The sequence below is a fragment of the Python bivittatus genome, unplaced genomic scaffold (assembly GCF_059951505.1).
Source record: "Python bivittatus isolate LINGU-HERP-01145 unplaced genomic scaffold, Pbiv_v1 ctg000580_np1212, whole genome shotgun sequence".
Taxonomy (NCBI): domain Eukaryota; kingdom Metazoa; phylum Chordata; class Lepidosauria; order Squamata; family Pythonidae; genus Python; species Python bivittatus.
Genome location: NW_028277087.1, coordinates 6,293,867 through 6,321,799, shown reverse-complemented (window position 1 = coordinate 6,321,799; position 27,933 = coordinate 6,293,867). Strand labels below are relative to the sequence as shown.

Genomic DNA, 27,933 nt, shown 5'->3' with positions numbered 1-27,933 from the left:
ACAGCCCACTAGCATCCTGAGAGCTAGATTCAATCCATCAGGACTATTTCAGATCAGGCCCCTTACGGTCCTATCCATTTTCAAAGGTTTGTCCAGGTTTGTTAGTAAGGAAGTGCATCGTTATTGTAAGGAATATTTTTTACTTTTTGGTTTAATATAAGAAAGAAAACCTTTTCTAAATACAAATCTTGACTACGTATGCACTAGTAATTCTTTTCTGCGGGCTGAATACTGCTTAGGAAGGAAGAGTTGGGGGAAGAAGAGAAAAAAGAATCAGTCAATTGGAAAATACATAGCTTTAGTCCCTCAACTATATATGGTCTGGAGAAGAGAGCCTAAGAATATGGATAACAGACATCCCTGCATTATGAATGGGGGGCGGGAGGGGATAAATCCATTTTCACACATGATTTGTAAAAAAATTAAGCTTCCAGCCTTCTGACCCAGCTTTATTTACATCTAGCTTAAAGATGCAGTGGGAAAATCGGGAGAACAGCTTGTTGAAAAAGGTATCTCACTGTACAGATCCACCTGCTTCTTGACACCTTCCCCACCCACCCCAGGCCTACATTTTTTAGCACTCCAGAGCTTTTTTTTATCCTAAATGCACTAGGGCATGTGAGAGGGGCCTTGCAGATTTTTTTTTTTTAAGGATCCAAAATATGGAACAAATCTCACACAGTGCATTTCATCAGGAGTAAGTAAATGTTCAGTCTGTGCTGACATGAGATAACAAGCATTTGTTGCTATTCTCTTAGGGAGAAGAAAAAAGGGAGGGAGACTGTATTTTGCCAGTATCTGTTAAGGAATGCTACAAACAGGCATACATTCCAAATAATAGAGAAAATTAAAGTTTAACAATACCAGTTCTTCCTCTTTCAGTTCTTTTAGTTACTTCTTATCCTGTACTTTCCTTCCCCTATTTCTCCTTCAATATGTTATAAACAACTTTCTTTTTACACATCAACCTACTTCAGAAGGGAACTGGATTGCATCATTCCTGAAAGTATCAAAAGCGCATGATTAGGGGATATTGGTTGTAACTTTTGGATGATAAATATTGATAAAAATCCATGATTAAGAATTCACTTCAACTAGTAACAAGATAAACTATTTCCTTTTAAAATGGACACACACATATCACACGAGAAGCAGGGTTGTGCCCCTGCCTTAAAGTAAAATAATAAAAAGTTCTGTAGTTGGAAAAGCTGGATTCTAGTGTAACGTAATTTATGCAAATGAAGTCATTTGCATAATCATTTTGCATAATAATCCAAATTAGGTATTTTGCATATGTTCATTTTGCTAGCTGTGGGAAGGGTAAGGGCACAGAATTTCTATCCCAATCACTGGAAAACTTGTTCAAGCTTCCCTTTTTGAGTCTGTGATGTTGGAAGTTATCTCCCGTATCCCTTCAAGTGTAATTTTGCAGCTATTATGGGCTAAAAGCTTTCTTGTTAAAAAAATCCTGAATGCCGAGATTCTCAGAAGCTGAATTCAGTGCCTGATACAACTTTCTACGCTTCTGCGAGAGTCTCGGAAGACCCGACCGCAGCACATCAATCAAACCAATCGCACGAATCCACATCAGGCCAGCTTACAGTCCAAGCCTCCATTGGTCCTTATTTCCAACTCCTCAAGACCCAAGAGTTGAAGAGAGGGGTAAAGGTCTTGTCACCTTCCCAAAAGAGAAAATGGCAAATCACTGATTTTACCCAAATTGGTGAAGTGTCTTGAGGAAAAACAAAAGGATCTCCTGGAGGAAAGGCATGTACCTTTTAAGAAACCAAACAGGCACTTAAACACTAACAAGAGGCTGATTACTGTAAGCTTTGCTCCAATATGGATTCCCATATTTCTCAAGAATGCAGAGCACAAGTTCCCTGAAGTGGCCTAATGAAGGAAAGGCCTCTCATTTTACTTTACCATTTTGCTGGGTTCTTTCCATGATAAGGTGAGCAAACAGAGGCAGAACAATTCCTGCAGGAGAGCGGGGACTATGCTATGTAGTAAAAGATGCGCCCACTATAGGTATTTGTAGAGCAAGTGTCCTCAAGAAGCAAATCTAGCAGCTTGGATAATACAAAGGGCAACAGAGCCTTTATAAAAATATAGGCACATGGCATTTTCAGGGGCAGTTTTAATTAGCAAGGAAGCAGGCATGGCTTTTTCTTTTCCGTCCCAACCTAACTATACTGACTCCTTTCCTTCATTATAGGGGCTGCTTTCTTTTTCTTTCTCTTTTAAACGCATCTTCTTAACTGAAGGGGCACTTGTTTATCTGCATCATGTAAAACCAGATTCTGAGAAATAGGAAGGGATGCCTCTTACAACACTGTGTATGTGTTTACCTACACACAGATCCCTGCAACCTAGGTGACCAACACACACACACAAACCTTAAAAAGGAGCTCAGAATGGCCATGCCAAACTGTGAGTCTATGAAATGTAACCTCAATGCAACTCCTACAGGGCTTGGAGAAGTGTTTGCTGCCCATCCTTTTGTTTAAAAAAAGCTGAGTGTATAAAAAGATTCCATCCTCTTCCCAAGTGAAGACGGCATGTTCACAACAGACTGGCCAGGCTGGTGGTGGGTCCATTTTGTGCCTGAAACTGTACTGGTGGGGGCCCATCTGTCCACTGCAGGCAGGAAAAAACAAAGAAGTAGATGGAGATTATTGACTGGTACATGGTGTTCAGCTGACCATGTGATATGGCTTTCAAAACAAATGTTAAGTTTTAAACAGTCTATGTTGCAGAAATATTTGAGCACAGCTTTAAAGCAGGAATGGGCAACATGCAAATGCCCCACACTGCAACTGCCATGATTTCTCATCATTGCTGTGCTTGCTAGCACTGACCAAGGTTAGAACAACAATACCTAGATGGCCCTGTTACCTGACCCCAGTTTACTCTACTACCCTACTCTACTCTATTGCTTAATTAATCAAAAGGAGATTAAGGTGCGTCATTTTATTTACTCAAATTTGTATACTACTTTTCAACTAGACAGAGATCTCAACCAACACCCCCCAAAAACATGACCCAAAATTTCAAAATGATAAATAAATAAAGGCGGTGGTTTTTAAGCTTCCCACCAAGTACTCTTTAAATTGTTCACATTTGGTGAATTTTAGAGCTTTGCAACATTTTGCTGCCGTGAGCTATATATTTATTTACTCTGCTGCAATTATTATAATGCTGGATTTCACTGTATCATTTACTCATTAATTTTTTTTATACAAAAGGCTGTCCTGATCATTTATTTATATTTCAAATTTAGACACCTCCCATCTCACAAGGAAGCAATGGTTGGAGGATAGCATATAAATGTTGTTAAATAAACCTATGGTAAAAGCCTTTCAATTAATCACACTAAAAGGAAAAAAACGAACACCTGGAAGAGAACATAAGATCCAGAAATTAGATCAACAGCTTTGGCTTGTTTTCTTAACCAAAACAAACACGTTCCAAGAGGCACTATGATCTTTACCAAAGCTATAAACCTGTTTATAATATTATGATGATTAGAAAATAAGCAATGTACTTAGATTAGAGTTTCCAATAATTTTTTAAAAAATCTCTAACAATTTTTACTCTCCATGCTCCTTAGTGCACAGACGGCCCACTCTCCAGCATGGTTGCTGTGCAGAACCCTTGCATGCAGCCCACTTTCCATGGAGACAAACTTGTCAGCTGAGCCATGGATGCAACCTAAAAGGCAGAACTTGAAAAAATATACAAGCGGGCAAAAAGATACAGTTGTAGACTGTGCCACCAAAATTCAGAGGCAAAATGACTGAGTTTTGGTGGTGTGACTTCAGCCCATTTTGGGGGGTGTTTTAAAGATGTGAATAAAAATGGGGAGCCCCGCCCCCATATCTACCCTTAACTCTAAAAATGGCCTCCTGCTTCCATCTCCATCTTTAAACCCTTTCCACCAAAAGCCAAAAATGTGCTGTTTTACTAACAGCACAGGACCACCCTGCTGCTTTCTGTACTCCTTAAGCATTGCCTATTACACGCTGCTTTCTGTGAGATGGGCGGCCATATAAACGTGACAAATAAATAAATAAATAAATAAATACATACATACATACATACATACATACATACATACATACATACATACATACGAGGGGGCTAGAGGAAAAATCAGGAAAGGGAAAAGTATGCCCACAATGTCCCACCTACTCCCAGCCTTTGCAGGTTTCAATAATTAACAATCTGAATAACTGCCATATTAAACCTGAGCAGCTAGGGAACAGAGTATCTTTTCCCTGGAACCCTCTGCTTCCCCCCCCAATGGCACACACTCAGGTTGGCATATAGAAAGGGCAAGAAAGAAAAAATACACCCAATATTTGGAAAGGGGAAGCCAACGTACAGTGATAAGGTTGTGCTCTGGGAGGCTACAGGCCTCAATGTGGTCCTGGAGCAGCTGCTGGGAAAAGTTCTGGTGCATTTGCGCTGCCTCGTGGGCGTCGATAGCATTCCCACATGCTTTGTTTAGGTCTTCATCAGAAAGGAGAGAGAGGGAAGCAGAGATATTAGATTGCAAATCCTTTCAGGCAGGAACCCATCCTCCCCTTTATGTAGCAACATATGCATAAATGGTACCTGGTGTTTAATATTAAATAACAATAATATATTGTTATTGTTGGTCGCACAGTCAGCCAGATGTTTAAACTGGATTTGGCATTTTTATTCATGTATCGAGTCCTTCCCAAGGACTGGGGCAGGCAGAAGTTATTGTTTGATGGTGTTAAAGGTATTGTAGGATGTAAGCTGTTCCAAGTAAAGTTGCCTTTTGCAATTGACTGATGTGATTATTATTATTATATTTTTATCCTGCCCTTTCAAAATAAAGCTATTGGGTCAACTCAAACATACCTAATGCTCCCACTTCCTGTTTTCCCATAACAACAACCCTGTGAGTTTGGCTGGGCTGAGAGATCGGGACTGGCCCAAAGTCACCCAGTTGGCTTTCACATCTAGGGAAAACCTAGAACTCAGTTTCCTGGTTTCTAGGCCAGCTATACTACACCACTACACCAAACTGGCTCTAATAATAAGTAAATATTATTAAAAGCATCAAGAATTAGAAATGTTGATATATTACTTTTTTTAAAGAAAAAAGTATTCTAGAGTCTAAATCCATTTTTATTTAACCAAATATCTACACTTTCAATTTCTTAAAACTGAATTCATGATTTTCTAAAACGTACATGGTAAAAAGTAAGAGCAAGCGTCATAATCTAAGACTTCTATACTAAACTATTATCTCCTGGGTGATCTTGAGTTGGCAATGTAAGTTAAGATTAAACTATTCTGGATAGCCAAGTTTACATAGGTAAGAGTGCTGAATAAGTGCATGAAACAAAAATGATATTTAATAGAAAACAAACTACAGGTGGTCCTTGCTTAACGACCACTCATCCAGCAACTATTTGAAGTTACGACAGTGCTGAACAAGTGGTACTTATGACCATTCCTCATAGTGTCCCCATGGTCACATGACTGCAATCCTGGCACTTGGCAACTGGCTCACAATTATGTTGCAGCGCCTTGTGGTTACATGATCGCCATTTGCAACCTTCACTGCCAGCTTCTGACAAGCAAAATCAATAGAGAAGCTGGCAGGAGGTCACAAATGGTGGCCATGTGATGTTGCACCTAATGATGGCGTGGGATTCACTTAATGACGACAACCACTCCCCAAACCATTTCTGGCAGGAACAACCAGGTTTTGGTCCATATTCAGAACAAAACAGCTTTTGTTTTGTTTGGTCAAGAGACTGATACCCATGGTATCAGTTTGGACATGGAGAACCCAAATCCAGATGTTGTTTGCACATCCCAAATGCTGCACCATGACTAGAGAGATATAGCTTCACTGGAGTTCACTGGATAATTGTGGGCCCATCATATTCTCAGCCTAATTACAACGTTGTTATGGATGTAAAACAGATGAGGGAATAGAAATTGAACTCCTTGGAGAAAAGGAGAGATACAGATAGAGTAAAATAAGTAAGCAGGTAAATGATCTGACTTAATATAAGGCAGCTTTGTGGGTAGCAACTGTTTTACAAGAACAGCTAGGCTAATTTCAGTCCCTTTCTTAGTGATCCTTAACTTGGCCTATGTCTTCTTCACCACTGCCACAGACTGGATTGAAATTTCAGTGAGTTATTCACTATGACCCCAAGATCTTTTTCTGGGTTACACAGCTCAAATCCCATTAATATGCAGGTAAAGTTAGGCATTTTTGCCAAGATGCATCAGTTTAGATCAGCGTTTCTCAAGCTTGGCAACTTGAAGGCATGTTGACTTCAACCCCCAGAATTCCCCAGCTACGCACAGGGAACAACGCCCAGGCCCGAGTGTGGTGACGACGGAGTTGAGAGTCAGTCCAGCTGGGCCAGAAATGTCTGCAGAGCTAAGGCCCAAGCCCAACGCTGTTAGTTTCGGCAGCCGCACCAGCAGTGAGAGCACCGGTGACGGCGGCAGGACAGCAGCGATGGGAGCACCAGGGGCGAGGCTGAGGCGGACCCGACTGCGACGGTGGAGCCGAGGCCAGAGCCCGAAGGCCCACAGTACCCAAAACCCACAGAGACATTAGGACCTTGGGGGTTCCAGGCTCTAGCCCCTAACATGGCAAGGGGGCTTCCCTTACCCCCAGAGAAGAGGCCAGGGGGACTGGAGTTGTTGTGGGGTGTGTTGGTGTGGGGTGCGTGGATGTTGGATGAATGTGCTACTCTCTGCCCAGGTGGGAGACAGTAAGAGGGTAGGAGTGGACGTGGCCCTCTTCTCACCGGCTACTGAGAGAGGCCAGTTGAGAGAGGGAGCGTGTTAGGGAAGGGGGAGTTGGGGTGACTGAGCACTGTTGCCGCTGAGAGCAGATAGCTGAAGTGCCACAGGGGCTCATTCTCCCCCTCCATATTCCCCTCTCGCCCTGTATGGTTTGTGGTATGGCAGGCCCCTTAGGTCAGAGGCCAGGAGGGTGGGTGGAGGATCACCTTGGGCGATTCAGGGCAGGTATTCGGGTGGTGACAGGCATGGGACTTTATGATGCAAGCCAGAGGGCAGGCCATTTCAGGGGAAGACACCCCCGATGTGTTATACCGGTGGCACGTTCTGGCCCTCTGGGCTCAAGCCCAGACCCTGGTCAGCAGGCCTACAGAGGCCCGGGCTTTTGTCTGTTGCTGCTGAATGCCAGGTCAGTCAATAATAAGGCCCCCCCTTATTTACGACCTTATTGGGGAGGAGCAGGCTGACCTGGCGTGCATCACCGAGACCTGGCTGGCACCAGAGGGGGGAGTAGCCCTCTCGGGATTGTGTCCAGCCGGGTTTAGGGTTTGGCACCAGCCGAGACCCCAGGGCAGGGGAGAGGGCGTGGCAGTGGTCATCTGGGAATCTCTGTGGACCTTCAGGGGCTCTGCTCCACAAGTGGCTGAGACCCTGTTCCTGAGGCTGGGCACACAGGATCAGCTGGGAGAGTTACTTCAGTATCAGCCTCCTTGCTGCATAGCAACCTCCCTGCCTCAGCTGCTGGAGGCCAACTCAGGGTTGGCAGTGGAGTTCCCCAGGCTTGTGGTCTTGGGCGACTTTAATCTGCCATCCCTGGGATTGGCCTTGGAGGCAGCTCGGGAGTTCATGGCTACCATGGCGGCCATGGGCCTATCCCAGGTCATCTATGGCCTGACTCGGGACAGTGGTCACACCCCAGACATGGCTTTCTTGTCAGAGCAGTGGCAGCGTGATCTGATGGGGGATTTGATATTATCCCCTCTGTCATGGTCAGACCACTCCCTGGTGGCCTTGCGATTCTCCTATGCTGCCCCCCTCCGCAGGCAGGTGGGACCTATTCGAACGGTCTGCCCCCAGCGACTGATGGACCTGCAAGGGTTTCAAAGGGAGCTGGGGGTTGTTCCTGAGGCCTTGCTGCATGGTCCAGCAGAGGCCCTGGCTGCAGCCTGGAATAAGGAGGCGGCTGGGGCCTTGGATAGGATTGCACCCATGAGGCCTCTCTTGGCCCATCGCCCCTGGCACTCCTCATGGTTTATGGAGGAGTTAAGGGAGCTGAAAAGGGCCAAGAGACATCTTGAGCGCCGCTGATGGAAAACTAAAGACAAGTCCGACCGAACACAGGTTACAGCTGTTATTAAGGCCTACCTAGTGCCGGTAAGGGTGGCAAAACGTCATTATATCTCCACTCTTATTGCATCCTCAGAGTGTCGCACAGCAGCCCTGTTCAGGGTCCCTCAATCCCTCCTGGGTAGGGAGGGCTCGGAGGACTATCTACAGGACTGTGAAGAGGAATTTGCTGAACACCTGATGGATAAAATCGCTCCGATCCATTTGCAGTTGGAGGTCCAGTGGAGATGCCCAGGGAACAGTCTTACCCAGTTATCTGGGAACAGTTTGATCCTGTTGTCCCTGAGGAAGTGGACAGGGTCCTCAGGGCTGTCAGTGCGACCACCTGTGATTTAGATCCGTGTCCCTCCTGGTTAGTTAGATCCACCAAGGAGGTGACCCTAGGGTGGGTCCTGGCAGTGGTTAATTCACCCTTACAGGAGGGGGTGTTCCCGAAGCCTTTCAAAGAGGCTTTGGTCCGCCCTCTCCTCAAGAAACCGTCGCTAGACCCCACCCTCCTGGACAATTTTCGTCCAGTCTCCCACCTCCCCTTTTTAGGGAAGGTGGTAGAAAATGTGGTCACGCGGCAGCTTCAGAGGATCCTGGAGGAAATGGATTATCTGGACCCCTATCAGTCAGGATTCAGGCCTGGTTATGGGACAGAAACAGCATTGGTCACACTTTTAGATGATCTCTGGCGAGAGCGGGATGGGGGTAGTGCATCCATCCTTGCTCTTCTTGACCTCTTGGCGGCTTTTGATACCATCGACCATGGTATTCTTTTGGGTCGGCTGCAGAAGTTGGGTCTGGGTGGCACAGTTCTGTGCTGGTTCAGCTCCTTTCTCCAAGGCCAAACCCAATCGGTGCTGATAGGGAGTGAGAGGTCCAACCCTTGGCCCCTACTTTGTGGGGTGCCTTGGGGCTTGGTGTTCATGCCACTCCTATTTAACATCTACATGAAACCATTGGGTGAGGTCATCTGGCACCACGGGATGAGGCATCATCAGTATGCTGATGATACTCAATTATATATCTCCATCCCGGGTGCCTTAAGTGATGCCGTGGCTACCCTTTTGCGGTGCATGGAGGCTGTAGGGGCCTGGATGGTGGACAACAGGCTTCAACTGAACCCTGGTAAGACGGAGTGGCTATGGGTACAGGGAGCCTCAAGATCTAGGAATTTATCATCTTTGGTTCTTGATGGGGTCATACTACCCCAGACAGACCCGGTGTGTAATCTGGGGGTCCTCCTGGACTCACGACTCCTGTCTGAAGAGCAGGTGGCAGTTGTGGCTAGGAGGGCCTTTGCACAACTTCGTGTTGTGCGCCAGTTACGCCCCTTCCTCAGTCCCTCTGCATGGTTACTCATGCCCTGGTCACCTCCCAGTTGGATTACTGCAATGGGCTACCCTTGAAGAGTATCCGGAAGCTACAGCTGGCGCAGAATGCAGTGGCGCAGACAATTCTGAATGCCCCCAGGGGGACTCATATAAAACCACAGTTACGCAAGCTGCATTGGTTGCCGGTTTGCTTCCGGGTCCAATTCAAGGTGTGGGTTTAGCCCTTTAAAGCCCTTCATGGCACAGGACCAGGTTACCTGAGGAGTCATCTCACCCGTTATTTTAGCCCGCCCCACTCAGTCCAGCAGAAGGGGCATGTTGTAGACCCCACCAGTCAAGGAATTTCATCTGGTGGGATCTAGGAAGAAGGCCTTTTCTGCTGTGGCCCCCACTCTGTGGAACATCCTACCACCCGAGGTGCGGTGTGCCCCTACTCTCATGGCCTTCAGGAAGAGCGTGAAATCCTGGCTATGCCAGATGGCCTGGGGGCCGGGATGGGGGCTCGCATCAGTGGAAGTAGATGATAGCCCACTAAAAGCATTCCCCCCCCGCAAAAAAGACCTCCCAATTTCACCATCTTCTGGAGAAACAGTTGTCAGTTTGATGTATTGTCGAAGGCTTTCACGGCCAGCATACGATGGCTGGTGTGGGTCTTCCGGGCTGTGTGGCTGTGTTCTTGAAGTTTTGTTTCCTAACGTTTCGCCAGCACCTGTGACCAGCATCTTCAGAGTGCAGGAGCACAGACAGGAGCAGTTCAAAAAGGGTCACAACACCCTGGGCACAGAGAGAACTGCTCCTGTCTGTGCTCCTGCACTCTGAAGATGCCGGTCACAGATGCTGGCGAAACGTTAGGAAACAGAACTTCAAGAACACGGCCACACAGCCCGGAAGACCCACACCACCCAATTGTCAGTTTACTCATTACTCTTTAATGAAACCTGAATGAAATCATACCTTGTCAATTTGCTCATCCTCTTTGGAAAAGGATAAAAAGAGTGATTTCTGTTTAACAGAAGAAACTGCCTTCTAACAAACCAGATCATTTGTCCTTCTATTTCAGTACTGCTATTTGATTCTTTTAATTGGCAGTGCTGAAGAGTGAACGAGACTCCTTCTAAAACAGCTACTGAGCCCACACTGTGCTAAGCTGCAACATGATTTGCTTGTTTTGACACTGTGCGGTTTGCAAACAATGGTTTATGTCTTAGCATGTTGTGTGAACCCAACTTGTGTAACAGTGTACAAACCCAGGCATTAAATTATGGTCCCTTCCTTAACTGACCTCTCAGGAGGGCCGATGACCACAGCTGCACAGACATGTCTGGGATCTTGCTGGCCAGCTGCATGGCTGGGACTACCATGTTGTTACTCTCCTAGAGATAAAAGGGTCTTGATCAAACAAAGTAGGCAATCGGACATGATTACTTTTCCTTGAATTTGCTGACTGGAACAACCACATCCAAATAAGAGGTGCAGGACACCATCTGTCGCCATTCAACACAACCCTTCATATCATACTTAATAGATTCCCAAAACGTCCCAACCAGGCAGCTGCCTTAATTTACCTCCCCTCCACCAGCAAAATAATGCACTGTTCCTTTCAAGAAAGTTTTATCTGAATATGCAAATGGTAAGAAACACTCTTTCAGAAAAGTCTGCCTGATTTGAATCAATCAAGTCTGTTTCAAACATCTGTCTACTGTCTGAAAGAACAAGACAGGACATGATGGATAATCTCTTATTAAGCGTTCTACTGTGATTGCATCATTTCTTTGTCACCACATCACATTCAAAGATGCAGCAAAAAACATTAGTCTCCCCAAAAGAGGCAAGGCTACTGTCCTGAGTCCTGTAGGCCATGTATGTGGATAACAACCTCAACAAGGCTTAAATCATCTCATTACAGGTAGTCCTCGCTTAACTACTGCCCTGTTTAGTGACTGTTCAAAGTTACAATGACGCTGAAAAAGTAACATTATGACAGGTCCTCGAACTTACGAACGTTGCAGCATCCCCGCAGTCACATGATCATTCAGGCGCTTCGCAACCAGCGCGCATTTATGATGGTCGCAGTGTCCCGCAGTCACATGATCGCCATTTGCAAGCTTCACAGCCGGCTTCCGACAAGCAAAGTCAATGGAGAAGCTGGCAGTAAAATCGCAAGTCAGTCATGTGATATCCCACTTAATGACCGTGGGTGATATGCTTAACAACTGCAGCGGAACTGACATAAGTCCAGCATGGTCACGTGATGTTTCACTTAGCGACGGGGTTGCGGGTCCCAATTGTGGTTGTTAAGTGAGGACTACCTGTAATTCATTTCTCAATGCATGCTCACAGTTCTTCTAGGTCACCTGCTTGACTATTTGCAATAAGCAGATAAATGGCAGTGTTTGTAGGATAATTTAGTGTACAGCAAAGAAGTACAGTAATTATCAATCTTCACATTTTATAAGGAGGAAAAAACTGGAAGATTTATAGTTACAAGTACTTCTCAGAAAGCCTTTGGAGTTTATTTTTTGGTATGTATCTGTGTGTGAATGCCCTACACTGCTTCAAATAAATAAACTACAATTTGAAGACTGAATTACTACAGATGTCACAAATTTTCCACACCATATGACTACCACCTCCCCCCTTCAGCCCATTGACAGGCATGTTGGCAAAACTTTATGTTAAGATTAATTTCACTCTTATCTCATTGGCAAAAGAAAAGTGAAGTATCAACAACACCACTGAAAAGGGTTTATTACTTACCCTGTGATTCCCTAACACGTAGAAGATGTGACCCAGAAGAACAAGAGAGCATGCTGTTAATCGGTTTAGATCTTCTGCATTTGACATTTTTAGCGTCTCTCGTAAAAAACGCCTACCAAAACAAAAGATTAAAAGAAAGAAAACAATTTGCACAATGCAAGAGGTTTACTAAAAACTGGCCTCCTCCAGCAACTATCTCAGCACCTCATTTGCAATCTGGACATTCCCAAAGTATCTATACCCTGGTTTTTCTAAAGAAGCTTTAAGTAGCAGAATTACTGTAATTTTACTAGAAGTCTTGAAGCTCTGCATTTATGGTGAAGTGCTAGGCTGGAAGCATTTTATCCATTCAATAACGAACGTAGGTATCTCAACAGAACAATCCAGACACTTTTACTACAGTTTAGTACTGTACAGTTTACATTTTTATACTTGTCCAGTTACACGCAATTAGGTGATCAATCTGCTAACCACAGAGATTATGCCGAGACTGGGGAGGACCAAGTGAGTTCCCAAGCTGATCAGGAGTAGGTAAAGGGTTTTTTGCTGGCATCCATATATTTAACTCTTGAGGGAGACCATGGTGTCGCTCATTCAAGTGATCCAATACAAAAGGCAGTTTCCTGCTTAGGTAAAGCAGATTCTTGACAAAGCGTTTGGGTGTTACCAAATAGCAGTGCGACTGAGCAGAATCCCGCTTTTGACCCGTCTTTTCACTCGAAGAAGAAAAGCTTTGTGACTTACTTGGCTTCATTGTACCTTCCTTGAAAGAAGGAGAACAGCCCTCGGATATAGAAAGCAGCAGCTCGGAGGCAGTGAGAGCTGGAGACAGAGCAGACACACAGCCAGGTAAGTGTGCATTAATGGCCCAAGGGGGGAATCACAGATTCAATTGCGGACTGCATCTTACCGATGAACCCCTATCGACAGATACATTATTCAAACTGTTCAGACTTGCTTTCAACCATTATTAGTATCACACTTGCCCACAAAGGTTGCGTATCAATCTCCAAAGTGTCTAAAGTGCTGGATTTAGGAATATGGATTCAGAACTGAGACATATAAAGAGGAGGCCAGGCAAAAATAAGCCAGAGAACCACATATTCGTTGGCTCAATGAGATCGTCCTTACTGAATCTCTCTTCTCAACACACAGGTTACGTATCGCAACCTGCAGCTGCCAACATTGCATCAAACCCTTCACTGCAACTAAGCTGGCTGAGTCTTCATACAGCAGCAGCCTGGAAAAGGCAGGCTGCTGAACACAGGCAGCTGATGCCACTAAAATCAGCTATCACCAGGAAATGTCTTGTTCCTGGCATCTATTTCCCTTTTTACTCTCAGTACTTGGTACCTTTTGTCACTGGCGCTGCTTTTCTCAAGCTGAACGGGAGTAGTAGCAGAAAACTGATTTCTATGCTTCTCTTCCTCCCTAAAGGGATTACGTGGAATATGCATACATGGAATAAATAGAAGAGAACATTCCATGTGCAACATTTCAATCTCCAAGCAGGCCGTTTCAAGGTTGACATGGGATGTTCTGGAGGCTGCTAAATTAGTTCAACCTCAACATGGAACTGTCCAGCCAAATTGGAACAGGCTTGTTTTGAGGCCACAGAGGTTCTGCAAAACTTGGAATGGAGGTAAAAATCGTCGGTTTCAAAGTCTGCAGCCTGGCTGATGATGTACTGTTTAACACAGCCAGCCTCCATTATTTCTGTCTTTAAAGAGCAGAGGACTTGTAGAAAGATGAGAAGAATGGATGGCAATTGCCATGCAACCTTCCTTTCAAATTGCTCATTGTTTTTTCTTTGTGTGCCTTAAAAATTCAAAACGATCCAAGCCCTAAGGTTGGTTTCAAAGGCCTATTCAGAAAGTCTTCCACCAGGGAGAACTGTTGGGATATTTTCTTGATTTTTAGGTGGACCATGAAGAACCACATTTAAACAGACCTTTCAGACTCTGCATGCCATTATTTTATAAAGGTTTACATTTTATTCTTTCTTTATATGTCTTCATACAGGAATGTATCTGCCACTTCTGTTATTTGAAAAGCAGGATGCAAGTGTAATTAATAACTAAGCTAAAAAGAAAGTTACAGAGATTGAAGTGCAGACTGACAAGGCATTCTGTACTGTTTTAAATGTCCACTGGGACAATTATCAGTTATTGTTGGTGATCAAACTGCCTGTCTAAACTTCCTGGCATATAAAAATGTCGGCATAAAACAGAGAGTTCACCAGTGTCCTGCAACAATGTAAAAGTACTGCTTGTGCCAAATAATCATTACAAGCCATCCAATATAATGGGAGAAAGCTTTACTAATTCACCTACCTCACAGGAAAATTGTGGTCTGGGTTTATCCTTTCCAACAAACTATAAAGCTGGAGAGGAGGAAGACATGAAGAAGCTAGTTAGTTTTTAAATCATGTTTAAAGTTATACAGGATAAAGGCAGTTGGACCCAAGACGTTTATCACATGAACATTTTCCAAGGCTTCCTGGGCATGGATTCTCTCGGATATGGCTCAGCCTACTTTTTACAAATTGAAAAGATTTCCACATATGACATAGCAGCATGCCTGGCTTCTGATGATTATACATGACGCATATCTCATGCAAATGAGATAACACACATTCTATTCGCAACTAGATTTTATGCTAAATTAGTGTTACTCAACCTTGGCAACTTTACGATGCGTGGACTGCAACTCCCAGAATTCCACAGCCAGCATGCTGGCTGTGGAATTCTGGGAGTTGCAGTCCACCCGTCGTAAAGTTGCCAAGGTTGAGAAACACTGTGCTAAATTCTATGCAGCACCAATGTGAATGTGGAATTGTTCTATGAACTGTAGTTTAGTAAGAAGACATAAGATGCTGTTTACCAAACACCTTGAAATGACTTTTCCTTATGTTGTGCCCTACATGATGCAGCCCACTGTTCACATTTGATTTACAGGCTAGTACTACAGCCAGGGCACTTACTTCTTGATGCCGGTTTCCTTCCCTGATATAGACACTTGCCAAGTTTGTCACAATAAAAGCCCACAATTCCTGATGGGTGGTGAGCTGCAGCACAGAAAACACACACACACAACAAAGAAAGGTTAAAGCACTCACCCCCTCTTACAGCTCACAGCCATATGAGCCTCCCAAATTATTTAATTAATCAGCTTCTTTGTAGAGGAGACTTACGACCCCAGGAAAACAAAAGAAAAAAATCCATACTGAATGCAATCCTACCCGAAGTGCTGTGGTGAACTGTGCTTCTGCGTTGTCCATGCAGTTCACAGAAATGCAATACAGCCCCTTCAATGGAAAACAGCAGGGATATTTCAAGAAAAGATAGTCTGGTCTTTAAGAAAAAAGACTGGGGGTAGGAAGGATGGAATGTGTACAAATGTGCACGTGCTATAGATCTAAGTAAACAGCTCAGTATGCTTCAATAGTTGTGAATCTAACTTGTCTTCCCACCACAAAGCAGCAGATTCCAGAAGAGAAATAAACATATTCCTTCTCCTTGTAACACAGCATCAAGCTTTGGAATGACATTGGCCTGCTCTCTTCATAAACCCTTCTGTTGTCAATGTTGGTCTACAACAGTCGGTTACAGCAATTCATTATTTGTTTGTTCTTCTTCACATAGCTTCTATGAACATTCATGATATTAGGTCCGAATTTTCCTATTCCCAGCCATGATATTAGGTCCAAATTTTCCTATTCCCAGCCTTTTAACCTTGTCCCTAGCTTGATTCCAAGGGTAAAGACTATCAAGGTCCTCCACTTGACTCAAGGGAAAATTCAAGCATTTTTGCCACAGATCTCAGCGGAAGGGTTGCCTCTGCATGCACACACAGCACGGATAACTGGGGAAAATCCCACATAAATCCGTGCTGATGTGGATTAATGAGGATTTACTGAAGGCCCCTTCATCTATAGGAACTGAAAGGGTTTCAGCAAAGTCCCATGGCCAAACCCTTAGAAAGTGGAATAGCTAAGTTAAGAAGCTCTTCCTCCCCTATTTATGCCTGGGCAGTGGAATGGCTCAATGGAGGTGCTTGTTACCAAAGCCTTGTGGGAATCCATTTGTTTAAACTGGCAGAACTGGCAGCTTTCTAACGAATGGAACTCAGGTTTCTTACACTGAATAAAATTCTACAGGTTCACGAAAACCTAGACTTGCAGGCATCATGCAACAGCCTCACGGCAATGCTACGTGCACTTCAGGAACTGGGAAGCTATACTCACCAGAAGAGCATGGAGCTGGGCGGCGTGATTAGAAAAGAGCCGGGGAGACTGCTGACAGAGCTGGCAAACCTGTGAAATCTTGGGGCAAACACAAGAGGACACGACTTAGTATTACAGGTGATTCAGAACAATTCTTCTGACCTACCCAGCGCAGAAGGGTTCACTCCCTTTCTTTGCCTTCCCCTTTTCTGACACCACTGCTGGGGCTGCTTATTTTGTAAAATCACTTTTGTGATGCTGCAAGAGCCCCTCCGCCTCAAGTACAGAAAACACCAGATTATGCTTCACTGAAGGACTTTGGCTGGCTTTCATTTTTTATACAATCATGCTTTTCAAAAGCTATTATAATCTGCAGTGCTGGAAAGGGCCAGGGTAAGCCCATTCTTGGCTCTTGGATGCCCTGCAGGAGTGACATGCCAAGATCTTCCAAGATTACTTCTTTTCAACAACCACAAGGAGTGGTGATCCACTGAGCCACGTTCCTCCATCCATCTGCTCCCCCACTCGTGTTTCAAAGGACACCAAATGCACTAAAGCAATGCAAGTCTTTACCTCTTGTAGGGCTGTAGCTTTGTGCCCTGTGACAAGACGGCACATGATGATGTGTTCCAACAAAATGACTTGGAAAGATGATAAGATAGGGCTGCAGTCGAGCACTGGAAGAAAAAAATAACGTTGCTCAGGAAAAACAAGGAGGAAGGGGAATAGCTCTTCATTTGGTGGAATGGCCATAGCCGTTTTTCTGAAGCAGGCAGTAGTATTTCAGTCCATCAAAGCAATTGCTCAGAAATCTTGGTGTGATGCAGCATCTTTTTGCTCAGCCTGGCAAAAGCACCGTCCATCCTACTCTCCCTCATTGTGGGAGAAAAGAAATATGCCAAAAGGGTCCTGCTGTAAGAATCAGGTGATTCTTTCTGGCATTGCTAAGTTGAAGAGCAAAAAGGATATTGATACTATTCCCTGAGTTCAGAAAAGATCTTAGCTAACTAGGCCACTCTGAATGAAGCACAGCCAAAAACAAGAACAGTATTTTCTGGTACTAAGTTTGAGAGGTGATCTATCATTGGTCTTGAAAAAGGACACTGGCACCCTGAAACAGCAAAAATAAATGAAAAAGAAAGACAACAGGGGAATGGAACATGCAAGTTGGGCATTAAAGAACAGAATCTCTATGAAGACACACACCAAAGAAGTTTATTCTGCTCACTTTTGAGTTTCTCTAGCTGCATCAGGGCTTTATCGGTGTATTTCTGGGCCTTCTCCAAATATCCAGCCTGCATGGAGTGCATCACAGTCACCTAGCGAAAAACATCCAATTTTTTGGCAGATCATTTTGCAATTCTGAAACAAAATACCTCACATTCTCCCTATTGCAAATTAACATTACTTGCTTTACATAAAAAGCTACAATAGGACACAATTTTAAATGATAAAGCATGCAGCTACCAGCACTGTGAACACCCATGCTGACTCACCACTTGTGCAATTAAAACATGCACATTCATCTCCTTCGTTACAACAGAGCAAATGGCACAGCCAAATCATCCTCATTTAGAAAGTCGTCTTGCCAAAGATGCAATTAATTTACAAAAAACATGGAAACCTATGCCTTTAGTACCAATAGAAGAGAATATGTGTAGCTCAGGGTTGAACTGTGGAATCCTTGGAGTTCTCCGAGCTTGGCTGTTTTCTTGCAAATGTTTCATTACCTGGCTAGGAACATCTTCAGTGCTAGAAGGGAGTGGGGTTTGCTCTCTGTTTATACACAGTGGCATGCCCTGCCAGTGTTGGGGGGGTGGGGGTTTTGTTTTATTTTTTCCCTCTGGTAGTTGATTAGGGTAGTGTTTACTGCTGATTTTATGACTGGTGATAATCTTGGTGTTAATCTCTGCTTAACTGGGTAATGATTGCTGGCGAGGAGATGTTCTGGTCTTCTGTTTTCCTTTTTATTGTCTCTTTTGAATAGTGGGTAGATGTTGTTTCTCTCTATGTGCCTGTTGATGGCTGCCTTGTCTGAATACCAAGCTTCCAGGAATTCTCTCACATTATTGGATTTAGCTTGGTCTAAGATGCTAAGAGTTTCCCAGTTGAAACTATGGTTAAGTCTGTCCATGTGTTGTGCGATTAAGGAGTTTTCATCATGTCTTCTGACTGCTAGTTGGTGTTCATGGATGCGCTCTGCTAGCCTTCTGCCTGTCTGTCCTACATAGTGATTGTTACAGTCCTTACACTGTATGTTGTAGATGACTCCTGTTTTTTCTTCTTGGGCTACTGGGTCTTTTGGTTTGCTTAAGATGTTTTGGAGAGCTTTAGCTGGTTTGTGTGCTACAGTGATGTGTGTTTTGTAACAGTCTGTTGGTAGTTTCTGAGACGTTTCTGATACATGGCAGTGTTATCATTTTCATAGCTTGTGTTGGGTGTGTTGTAGTAGGTTGAGTGATCAGGCACTTTTTGATAAAGTTGCGTGGATATCCATTTTGGTGGAAGATGTTGTATAGGTGGACTGTTTCCTTTTTCTGCTGTTCTGGGTTGCTGCAATGCGTTGCAGCATTGCTATGCTATGCCTTTAGTTACTAATACTGTATTTCAGGATTCCTGACCTCTAGCTTCAAGTTTAAACATAGCCTTCTCAAGCAGGTGGCAGTTTTAAGTCAGCTATGCTGAATTCAATGGAAAGTACTCCAATGTAAATGGATAACAGACCGTTGGACCAACTATCCAATGCTGACAATCCCTGATTGTAACAGCTCCCCAGAATCTCCAGAAGGAAAAAACCTTTCTGAGCTCTGCTACTAGACACCCTGCTACCTGAAGGTCCAGGGACTAAAACTGGGTCATTTCTGCAAGCAAAGAAAGGACTCCATCAATGAGCTATGATGCCCTTGGGAAAACTATGGTGTTGCAATATTGTGAGCTCATTCAGCTCAGTGTTGTCTTGTTAATATGAATGGCGGCTCTTCAGAGCCACATGCTGAGGCCTTTCTCACCACCTGCTGATGATTAAACCCTAGGCATGAGTTCTTTGGGATATATTGTAAAACAAAAACAAAAATCTCCCAATGGCAATTCAATGGGAAACCAATAATTCACCCCCACCATGCTGACTATTGCAACTACAGTTAGGATATTGCATGATGATGTTAAAGGAGAAACAGAGAGCTCATTCTTGATATGTAAAAGGCTTCTCGCTTTGCCACTGATCCTGAAAAGCCACTGTTAGACAGGATCAGTGCAATCAAGCTTGCATAACTTATTTTGGCAAGATCAGACTCTTGGAGCCGTACAGACAGAACACAGCAGCTCACCAGATAAACTAGCACACACATGTGCTCCTTGGGCAGCCAATGGAAGAGGTCTGCAGGGTTGCTGGGCAGGATCTCATCATCGTGAAGAGTTGAGATGGTCTGGATGCACTGCTGCAGCTGCTTGAGGCATGGCTTGACACTCTTCACCTGAGGAAAGGAGAAGCTGCCTCAACAAGGTCAAAACAAAAACACGACATCCAAATCAAAGGCACCACACTTCCCAGGTCAACCCCGTGTATCTCAATGGCTGTTGTGTTCTTCTCAGTTTGTCTTTTCCAAAGGCCAACATGGAACTTTACAGATGCTCTGAAGATTCCCGTAAAGCTTATATTCACCTCACACAGTTCAGTAGGAACCTCTCTCACTAGGCCAGCGTTGTCCAAACTTGGCCACTTTAAAACAAGTGGACTTCAACTCCCAGAATTCCCCAGCCAGCCATGCTGGCTGGGGAATTCTGGGAGTTGAAGTCCACTCATCTTAAAGTGGCCAAGTTTGGACAACACTGCACTAGGTGCTCATCCCGAAGGTCCATGTCAAGAATCAACACAGTATTTTACTAGGTTCATGCTAGGCATCAACAGAGTGTTTTAAAACAGCATATCATCATCTTTACTTTTTAAGGGGAGAGCCGGTTTGGGATAAGTTTTTCTACACAATCCAATCTCCAACTTTATCTCCCTACGTAACTTTTTCTAAGCAGATATTCATCAGTATTATCTCCATTCCTTTAGTTTTCTAGAATAAAACCCTTGAAGATTAAAATGAGTTGCTGCACACAGAATAAAAACAGAAAATGAAAAGGGAGGAATGCCCATTACCTACCGCTTATTTTCTCCTTTATCAGTGAAAGTGGAAAAAAATTAACCCTTGAAGATTAAAATGAGTTGCTGCACACAGAATAAAAACAGAAAATGAAAAGGGAGGAATGCCCATTACCTACCGCTTATTTTCTCCTTTATCAGTGAAAGTGGAAAAGAATTCTACTTTATATATTTTTAAATTGAAAAGATCGGGTGGAAGAAATAAGCAGGAGAGATAAGAAACGGAATTTCCTGACAATGAGTACTTATACGGTGAGCATTAACACTCTACCATAGAAGATCACTTGAGCTGCTTCAACTGACCTGGCCAGCGTCCAGGTAATGCGTTACTTGCAGTACCAAGAAGAACACCCGCAACGACTCTTTCTGGATGGGATTCCCCTGCCAGTTCTCAACGATCTGCCCACAAAGCGTAAGCAGGGGGTGTACCTCCTGCAGTTTCCTCTCCATGAGGAGCAGCTGCACAGAAGAAAGGAATGAGAAAAGAAAGGACTTAAGTTCCAGAACATATACTAAGGACGTATTTTCCAGGTTCGGCCTTCCTTTGTCTTCTCAAAATAAAGAAGAAAAAAAAGCTGGCATTAAGCGTGGGAAGGGGAGTTATTTCTAAGTCCGTAGTAATGTGGTTAACTTTGCTTCTCATCATTTCAAGATAATCCCAAAGAACATATTAAAAAAAAATATAGTGACACCAAAAATAAATTAAGGTAGCCTAATTAGAACAGGAGTAAGTAAAAATCATTTGGCTACAGCTCAAAAAAAGCTTTTTCTCAGTAGTTTTCCTGTATGTGCAACACCAAATTTAATATTACAACTTCCAGGCCAATGGAAACATAATTCTGATTTACACAACATACTACTAGGTATTATACAAGTTTCAAAGCCCTAAAAATGACTCTTTCTAACACTGATTCAGTCCTTGGGGGTCCATCTCTATTATTCTCAGGATTGTTTAAGGTATGGGTAGACAATTTACACATTGTTGTGGCTTTCAGGGACCTCTCTGATTGTGCTGCTGAAAGCTGATTGCACAATTGCTCAAAACCATCAGTGTGATTTCCCAGCATTCTGAAGCAGAATGTGTAAGAACTGTAAGGTAAGTCTTCAAGTAGCCTAGATAATTTTAAAGATGACCCAAAAAACACATTTCCCCCCAAAACCAGGAAAGATATTTGCAAAATTATGTGCAAGGTGGAGCCCCACACATTTTATCCCATCACTCAACCCACTGCAGTCACTAGTTCTCTGAAGCAATTAAATGCAGCCTCTAGCTACCCCAAAATTTCCCACGCTTTGCTTAACAGAGGTAAGCCTAATTAATCTGCACAATATAAAATGTATTTGCCTAAATCAACCTGAGATCCTCTTAGTCCAGCACTATTAGCAAAAATGGCAGCAACAAACAACAGTGTAATTATCACCTTCCCAAATCCTAAATTCGTGGAATCTTCATATTCCAACCCAAAAGACAAGTTTAGTTTTTCATGGTTGCTTCTCTAAGACTCTATGACATTTTAGAATTTCTCAATAAGTTTCCACCTGGGTTTGAATTACATTGAATATTAAAATATAGGTGGGATAGTAACACATTTGAAATGATGTGTGGGTTAACAGAATGCTATTGCTCTTGTTTCACTGGAAGTCTATCAATAGTCTAGAAGATCAAAACCTACTTATTATTCACTGTTGCTATACGTTAATAAGGAAAACAAACCAGATTTTAAAGCAATACATAAGCAAAATATTCTCCTTTTATCTAAGCCCCAGAAAACTTACCATGCCTTTGCTTAACAGAAATAGTGCTCTGAAAAAGAAAGGAAAGTTATTAAGATTCTAACACAATAGAGATCTCCCAGAAATAGAATGTATTTTGCCTCTAATTCCCATATTTAAAACTGCATCAAAAATTTATTTCAGTCTGCAAAAGACTATAGAACATATTTCAGAACCCTAAATTCACAGATTTCTCCCTGTGAATGAAAAAGAACAAGCCACCCACCTTGTATATTCTGATCCTACCACACGTGCATATTCTGCTCCAACTCCCAAAAGGTCACAGGCTGATACCAAATCTTTTTCAAGTGTATGAAGTTGCTAATGAGGAACACACAGAGGAACACACATGAACTTGAAACAGCTCTGAAATGGTCCAGACAGCCAATTATTTTGATTTTGAAACAAGACATCCCAAGCTCAGAATATTTCAAAGTTCTGCACACCCCTAAGGCTATGTTGATGGCACAAGCCCCATTTATTTTCCATTAAGCGCTGATACCACAAAGCAACAAGGCATTGATGTAACTGACCTCTTCAAGAACGCCCCAGTTACGTCTCTCTTGTACACTGGCGTCTGTAGGGTGGGTGGGTGTCAAAACAGGCAAGATGGTGGTCACGGCATTGTAACTGAACCTCCTCCCCTTTTGTCTGTGTGTTGATATTGCATACAAGTACAAAGGGGTGGGTCTTTGGTCGCAACACCACAACCATGACCTTGTCTCTTCTGGCCCACTATGAGGGTGCCACTACTCTTTCGATACTTAGAATTGAGCTTAGAAACCACTCACTTATAAAACTTCCAAAGGACAGGAAATGCCCCATTTACACAACTCTTTTCTAAGATCAGTTCAAAAGTTAAGAATTCTTTAAGTTCTAAGCTTTTAGAAGTTAAAAGAAGACATGACTGTTGATCTAGGCATTTGTGGAATAACTATTTCAGGAGCAAACTCTCTTTTAGATTCTCTGTTACACTGCTTTTCTATCCACACCCCTGCCACTGAATTTTGTTTCACTTTTTGTATTTATTATTTTTAAACAGTGCTGGATTTCTTGTGCATTTCTTGAAGACTGTCTTTATTACTCTCTTATAAACAGCTCTTGGCTCCTCTGGAAGGAGGAACACTACAGAAATAAAAGAAATAGAAATATTGTAGCTTTTAACATAGCAGAACCTCTCTTACATGCTTTCTTTTCGTATGTAACTACTGTAGAATTCCTCTGAACCCCGTGATGTTTTTCATACAGGTAGTCTTTGCTTAATGACCATTTGTTCAGCAACCATTCAAAGTTATGATGGTGCTGAACGAATGGTAGTTACAGCCAGTCCTCAAAGTTACAGGCAGTCACATGATTAAAATTTGGGTGCTTGGCAAACCGCCTGCATTTATGACTGCAGCATGCATTTCAAAGGGCCAGCAGTTGCCTCAGTTGGGCGCATCTTATCAGCAATGGGAAGAAGAAGATCAGGTCAGCTGAGGGCGGCGGGGGCAGCAGGTGTAGGTGGTAGCTGCGGAGTGCAGGGTGGCCAAAAGGGCAGATGTGGGGGGAGATATTCCGGTGGGGGGAGTTGAAGCAGGGGGGCATGTAAAGTGTGAGGTCCTCACCTAACAACTGCAATCGAAACGGCTGTTGCTAAGTGAATGTGGTCATGTGATGTTTCATCTAATGACCTCTTAGCTTAGCGATGGAAATTCCGGTTCCAAATAGGGTCATTAAGTGAGGACTACATTTAAACCATGTGAGAATAATGAAAATGAGCTTACCGCAAGCTGAAAAAGAAGACGACAGTGCCAGTAGGGAGTCTGCTGTGAAATCTGGATAGCTTTACGCAGCAGTGGCTTAGCTGTGTCAACAGAATTCTGGAAGTATGGACAATAAAAATCAAACTATGCATGCAAAGATGGAGGAGGAGGAGGATTCAAGGGCTGCTAGAAAAATACAAAATCAAGTGGAAGAAGTCACATCTAGTGAAGCAAATTGAATATTCTATCAATTCAAACAAAGGGTACATAACTTTGCAGAAGTGACAATTCTTTTTCCAAAACACATTTTAGCAAATGTATTTGTGTAAAACCTGTATGAGAAGGTCTAAAGTTCAGGAGCAAAGCACTTATTTGTCAGCAAAGGGGTTCAATCCCTGGTATCTGCAGTTAAATGCATTCTAGACAGGAGCACTGGGAAAATTGTCTCACCTTTCTAGAGAAGGGCAGTCAGTCAGAACAGATGATGACTGGGGACTCTAAGAGAGTTTTTCTGCATTCACCCAGCCTTACATCTGCTTCTGAACAGTTAACACCCAGAAGCCCCCAAAGATGGGCACCAAGATGCTAACCCTACTTGATTGCATCACCTTAAATATCAAAATAATATAATATAGTCACAGCTCAATTCATTTTAATGGAAGTGCTACTGGCATGCAAATAAGCCAAATAACAAAAATAGATAAAGTGTCTTAGCTCCTTTTATTTTGTATGGAAGAAAGTCTTTTATATCTTTTGAGTATCAATCCCATTAAATATTAGCATTTAAAGAATTGAATAGGAAGGATGTTCTTTTCTTCTTACCTCTTGACAATACAGCTCAGACAGGAGGCTGGCAGCTTCAAATTTGACATCCTCAAACTGTGGAATCTGGTAGCACCCAAGTTAAGCTAATATAGTAACACTTTCTGTTAAAAATTAAAATAATAGATTTTTTTAGTTGGAAACGATCCAACACTGTGCTTAATGTAGGATGTGCCAAGTACGGAAACTACACTATCCACAACATAATCCCCTTTCCAGCCTTTGCTTGAGTATCTTCAGCAAAGTTAAGCCCCCCCAAAAAGTTTAAATAATATCTAATACAATATCTAAGGCAAACAGAAGACTTGTTAACTAGATGTAGACAAACAATAGAATGATACAGAACCAGCAAAGCTTTTTAACTTTTGGTTAAAACGGACCAAGTTGGTGTTAACCTTCGAAACAACCTACAGAAGTTTGAAAATTGGTAATTCCAGTTTTCATGAGATCAGAAAAAAGGATACTTGTTGTGATATCAGCCACTGTAAAGAGAAGAGAAAAAAATTAGCAATTCCTGAAATCCGCTCCCCATGGAATTTATAACAATCTCTAAAGGGAACAATTAATAGTGTACTTCTAAGACACAGGAAATGAACAAATGATTTTTATTATGGCTTATGGCCAATCAAGACACAGTGAAGTGTCAATAACTGAGCTGTCGTTTCCATTCCTGCCAAACTGAACTCTTCCTGCTGTTTCAAAACTTAGAAAGGACCAATTCTTGTTTATCCAGATTTGGCTATGCCTTCACAATCCTCTTGAAATGCCTATTCTTTCATCCCTTGAAATAGTCACTTTTCATTTTTCCTATACCTAAGTTCATTCCTAAAATGTTGTATCTGTTTAAGGGGCTATAACTCAGCAGAAGCCCCCACATTCAAACTCTGGAAACTCCAAGTTGGGTGAAGAGACTTTACTCAGAAAAGTCACTGCTAATCAGTGTAAACTATGAATGGGGAATTAGCAGGGCTGGGTAGGATGTCACTCCCCACCCATAATACACAAACATTCCACTGGATTTTCTCATTTTCTCTCTTCCAACTGATCACTGGGAAACAGGTGAGAGACTGGAAGGAGGAAGTGCTATCAACTGCTCTTGGAAGAGAGGCTATTAGCTTTCTCTGGTGCAACCCCCCTTATTTCTGTGACTGTGGACACTGATTCTGCCCAGTATTGGCATATGCCACCTTGGATGATTATCCACAAGGAAAGGCAGCCCTGAGGCTCAAATAGGATCTCTTTCCATTGTTACCATACAATGCAGGATGGATATCTATCTGATTTCAGTATAAACAAAGTTCCTGTGTTCCTACTTAACTTTCCTCTTTTGCATCTTTCCTTGCAGATACCTTTTCTTCTCTGTTCATCTCCACTCTTTTTATGTTATTTCAAATATCAAAATTTAAGAGCTGTGCATTTATTCTCCACCACTAGACTTTTTGGAGAAGTTCCTGTCAAATGGATACAATCTCCTTTGTTAATATCTAGAAATAATTTCTTTTAGCTATAACCTTTTTGCTTATTGCACAACTGCCTTAAAATCTATACAGCTATGCAAGTAGACATGTAATGGAAAAAAAAAGATGTAGGCCAAACTCATTTGTTTATAACAATTTAACAGCATGTTGGACAACAGAGAGAAATTGTACTATCTTCATTACATTTCTCCACATGTGTGAGTATGTGCAAAAGCAGCAAACAACACTGAGCCGGATCCATTTTGAACTGCCTTGCCCAACCTGATGTCTTCCAGATGTGCTAGTCTACAATCAGCACCACTCCCAATTAAAATGATATACCACTTTTGTTATTCGAATTCTCAAAGCCCTTTAATAATAGCTCAGATGCAGTACAAGCAAAAGTTTAAAAGCAGTAGGACAGTAATGTATTTGTCCACAGCAACATATGGAAAAGCAGGAAAAGAGTGCTAAATGCACTACTTTGTGCTCATGAACAAAAGGCAGGATAAAAATCTAATGAGAAAAGAAATATTTTTAAAAGTCGGGGAGAGGGATGAGAAGAAAACCAAAACCAAAACACAAACTGTGCCAATATCTTCACCTACAAGGTGGAAGGCCCAGGCGAAGAAGATAATATTCAAAAGGCAATTAAAAGATGCTGTAGTGGGCACCTGATGAGCTTCCGGGGAAAGTGCTGCAGACAGCGGGGCCACCACTGAAAAGATCCAGCACATCTGGGCGGCAGCAGTTGCGGCTCAGAGGGCGGCGAGCCCCAGTCTGCCTACCCGGGTGTACACATGCTTCCCTCTCCGGGGCCACACGCGTACAGACGTGCACGCGCGCGCGTCAGCTCCCCCCCGCCCGCCCGTCCCTCCTGCCGGCGCAGGCAGCCCCGGGGACGCCGGCCACCCCGTTTCCCCGCCGGGCCCCTGGGACGCACCGCTTTCTCGAGGTGCCCGCGGGCCTGCTCTCCGTTGCGCGTGTGGTGGTAGAGGACGGAGCCGAGCTGGAGGTGGGTGCGGGCTTCGACCCGAGCGGGGGGCTTGCGGGGCAGCACGGCCTGGAGGCAGTGGACGCAGAGCCGCACCTTGGGCGGGCTAGACGTGCGGAAGTGCTCGGCCAAGCCCAGCAGCGCCACGTACCACGACTCGGACGCCCCCGACGACACCGAAGCGCCGCCGGCCCCGGACGCGGAGGACGTCGACGAGGAGGAACCAGCGGAGCCGCCGCCGCCGCCGCCTCCCGCGGCCTCAGCCCCGCCGGTGCCCACCGCCTGCTGCGCCGCCCCCGAGCCGGGCCCGGCGCTTCCTCCCACCGGGGGTTGCGGGACGGTGGCGGACGACGCGGCTGACGCCGCCGCCGCTGCTCCCGCGGCGGCGGACGACGACGAGGGGGCGGAGGAAGACGCGGGAGCCGTCGTCGTGGTCGCCGCGGTGGAGGAGGACGAAGCCTGCGCTCCGCCCGCGCTGCCCGCCGTCGTCGTCGAGCCGCCCGACGCCCCGACGGCGGCCATCTTGGCTTGGCCTCC

General features: G+C 43.9%; 1 protein-coding gene across 1 annotated transcript; it reads right to left on the bottom strand.

Moving 5' to 3' along the window:
• Positions 1 to 143: 143 nt before the first annotated feature.
• Positions 144 to 27,932, bottom strand: MAU2 (MAU2 sister chromatid cohesion factor). Its single transcript, XM_007431479.4, has 19 exons — positions 27,346 to 27,932; positions 25,410 to 25,427; positions 24,946 to 25,011; positions 24,145 to 24,240; positions 22,605 to 22,699; positions 22,382 to 22,409; positions 20,909 to 21,064; positions 19,785 to 19,931; positions 17,687 to 17,777; positions 17,032 to 17,135; positions 16,480 to 16,557; positions 15,475 to 15,540; positions 15,217 to 15,300; positions 14,567 to 14,616; positions 12,978 to 13,055; positions 12,234 to 12,345; positions 10,759 to 10,849; positions 4,388 to 4,515; positions 144 to 2,640 (listed from the first exon to the last, which is right to left on the bottom strand). Exons 1-19 carry the CDS (start codon positions 27,916 to 27,918, stop codon positions 2,566 to 2,568), a joined length of 2,136 nt encoding a protein of 711 aa, XP_007431541.2. The 5' UTR covers positions 27,919 to 27,932; the 3' UTR covers positions 144 to 2,565.
• Position 27,933: the final 1 nt, after the last annotated feature.

Excerpts from the sequence above, each read along its gene's own strand:
- MAU2 (XM_007431479.4), bottom strand. The coding sequence starts at position 27,918 with ATGGCCGCCGTCGGGGCGTCGGGCGGCTCGACGACGACGGCGGGCAGC. Across the intron at positions 17,778-19,784 it reads TGTGTGTGCTAGTTTATCTG|GTGACTGTGATGCACTCCAT; the intron begins GTGAGCTGCTGT and ends GTTTTTCGCTAG. Across the intron at positions 12,346-12,977 it reads GGAAGGTACAATGAAGCCAA|GCGTTTTTTACGAGAGACGC; the intron begins GTAAGTCACAAA and ends TTGTTTTGGTAG.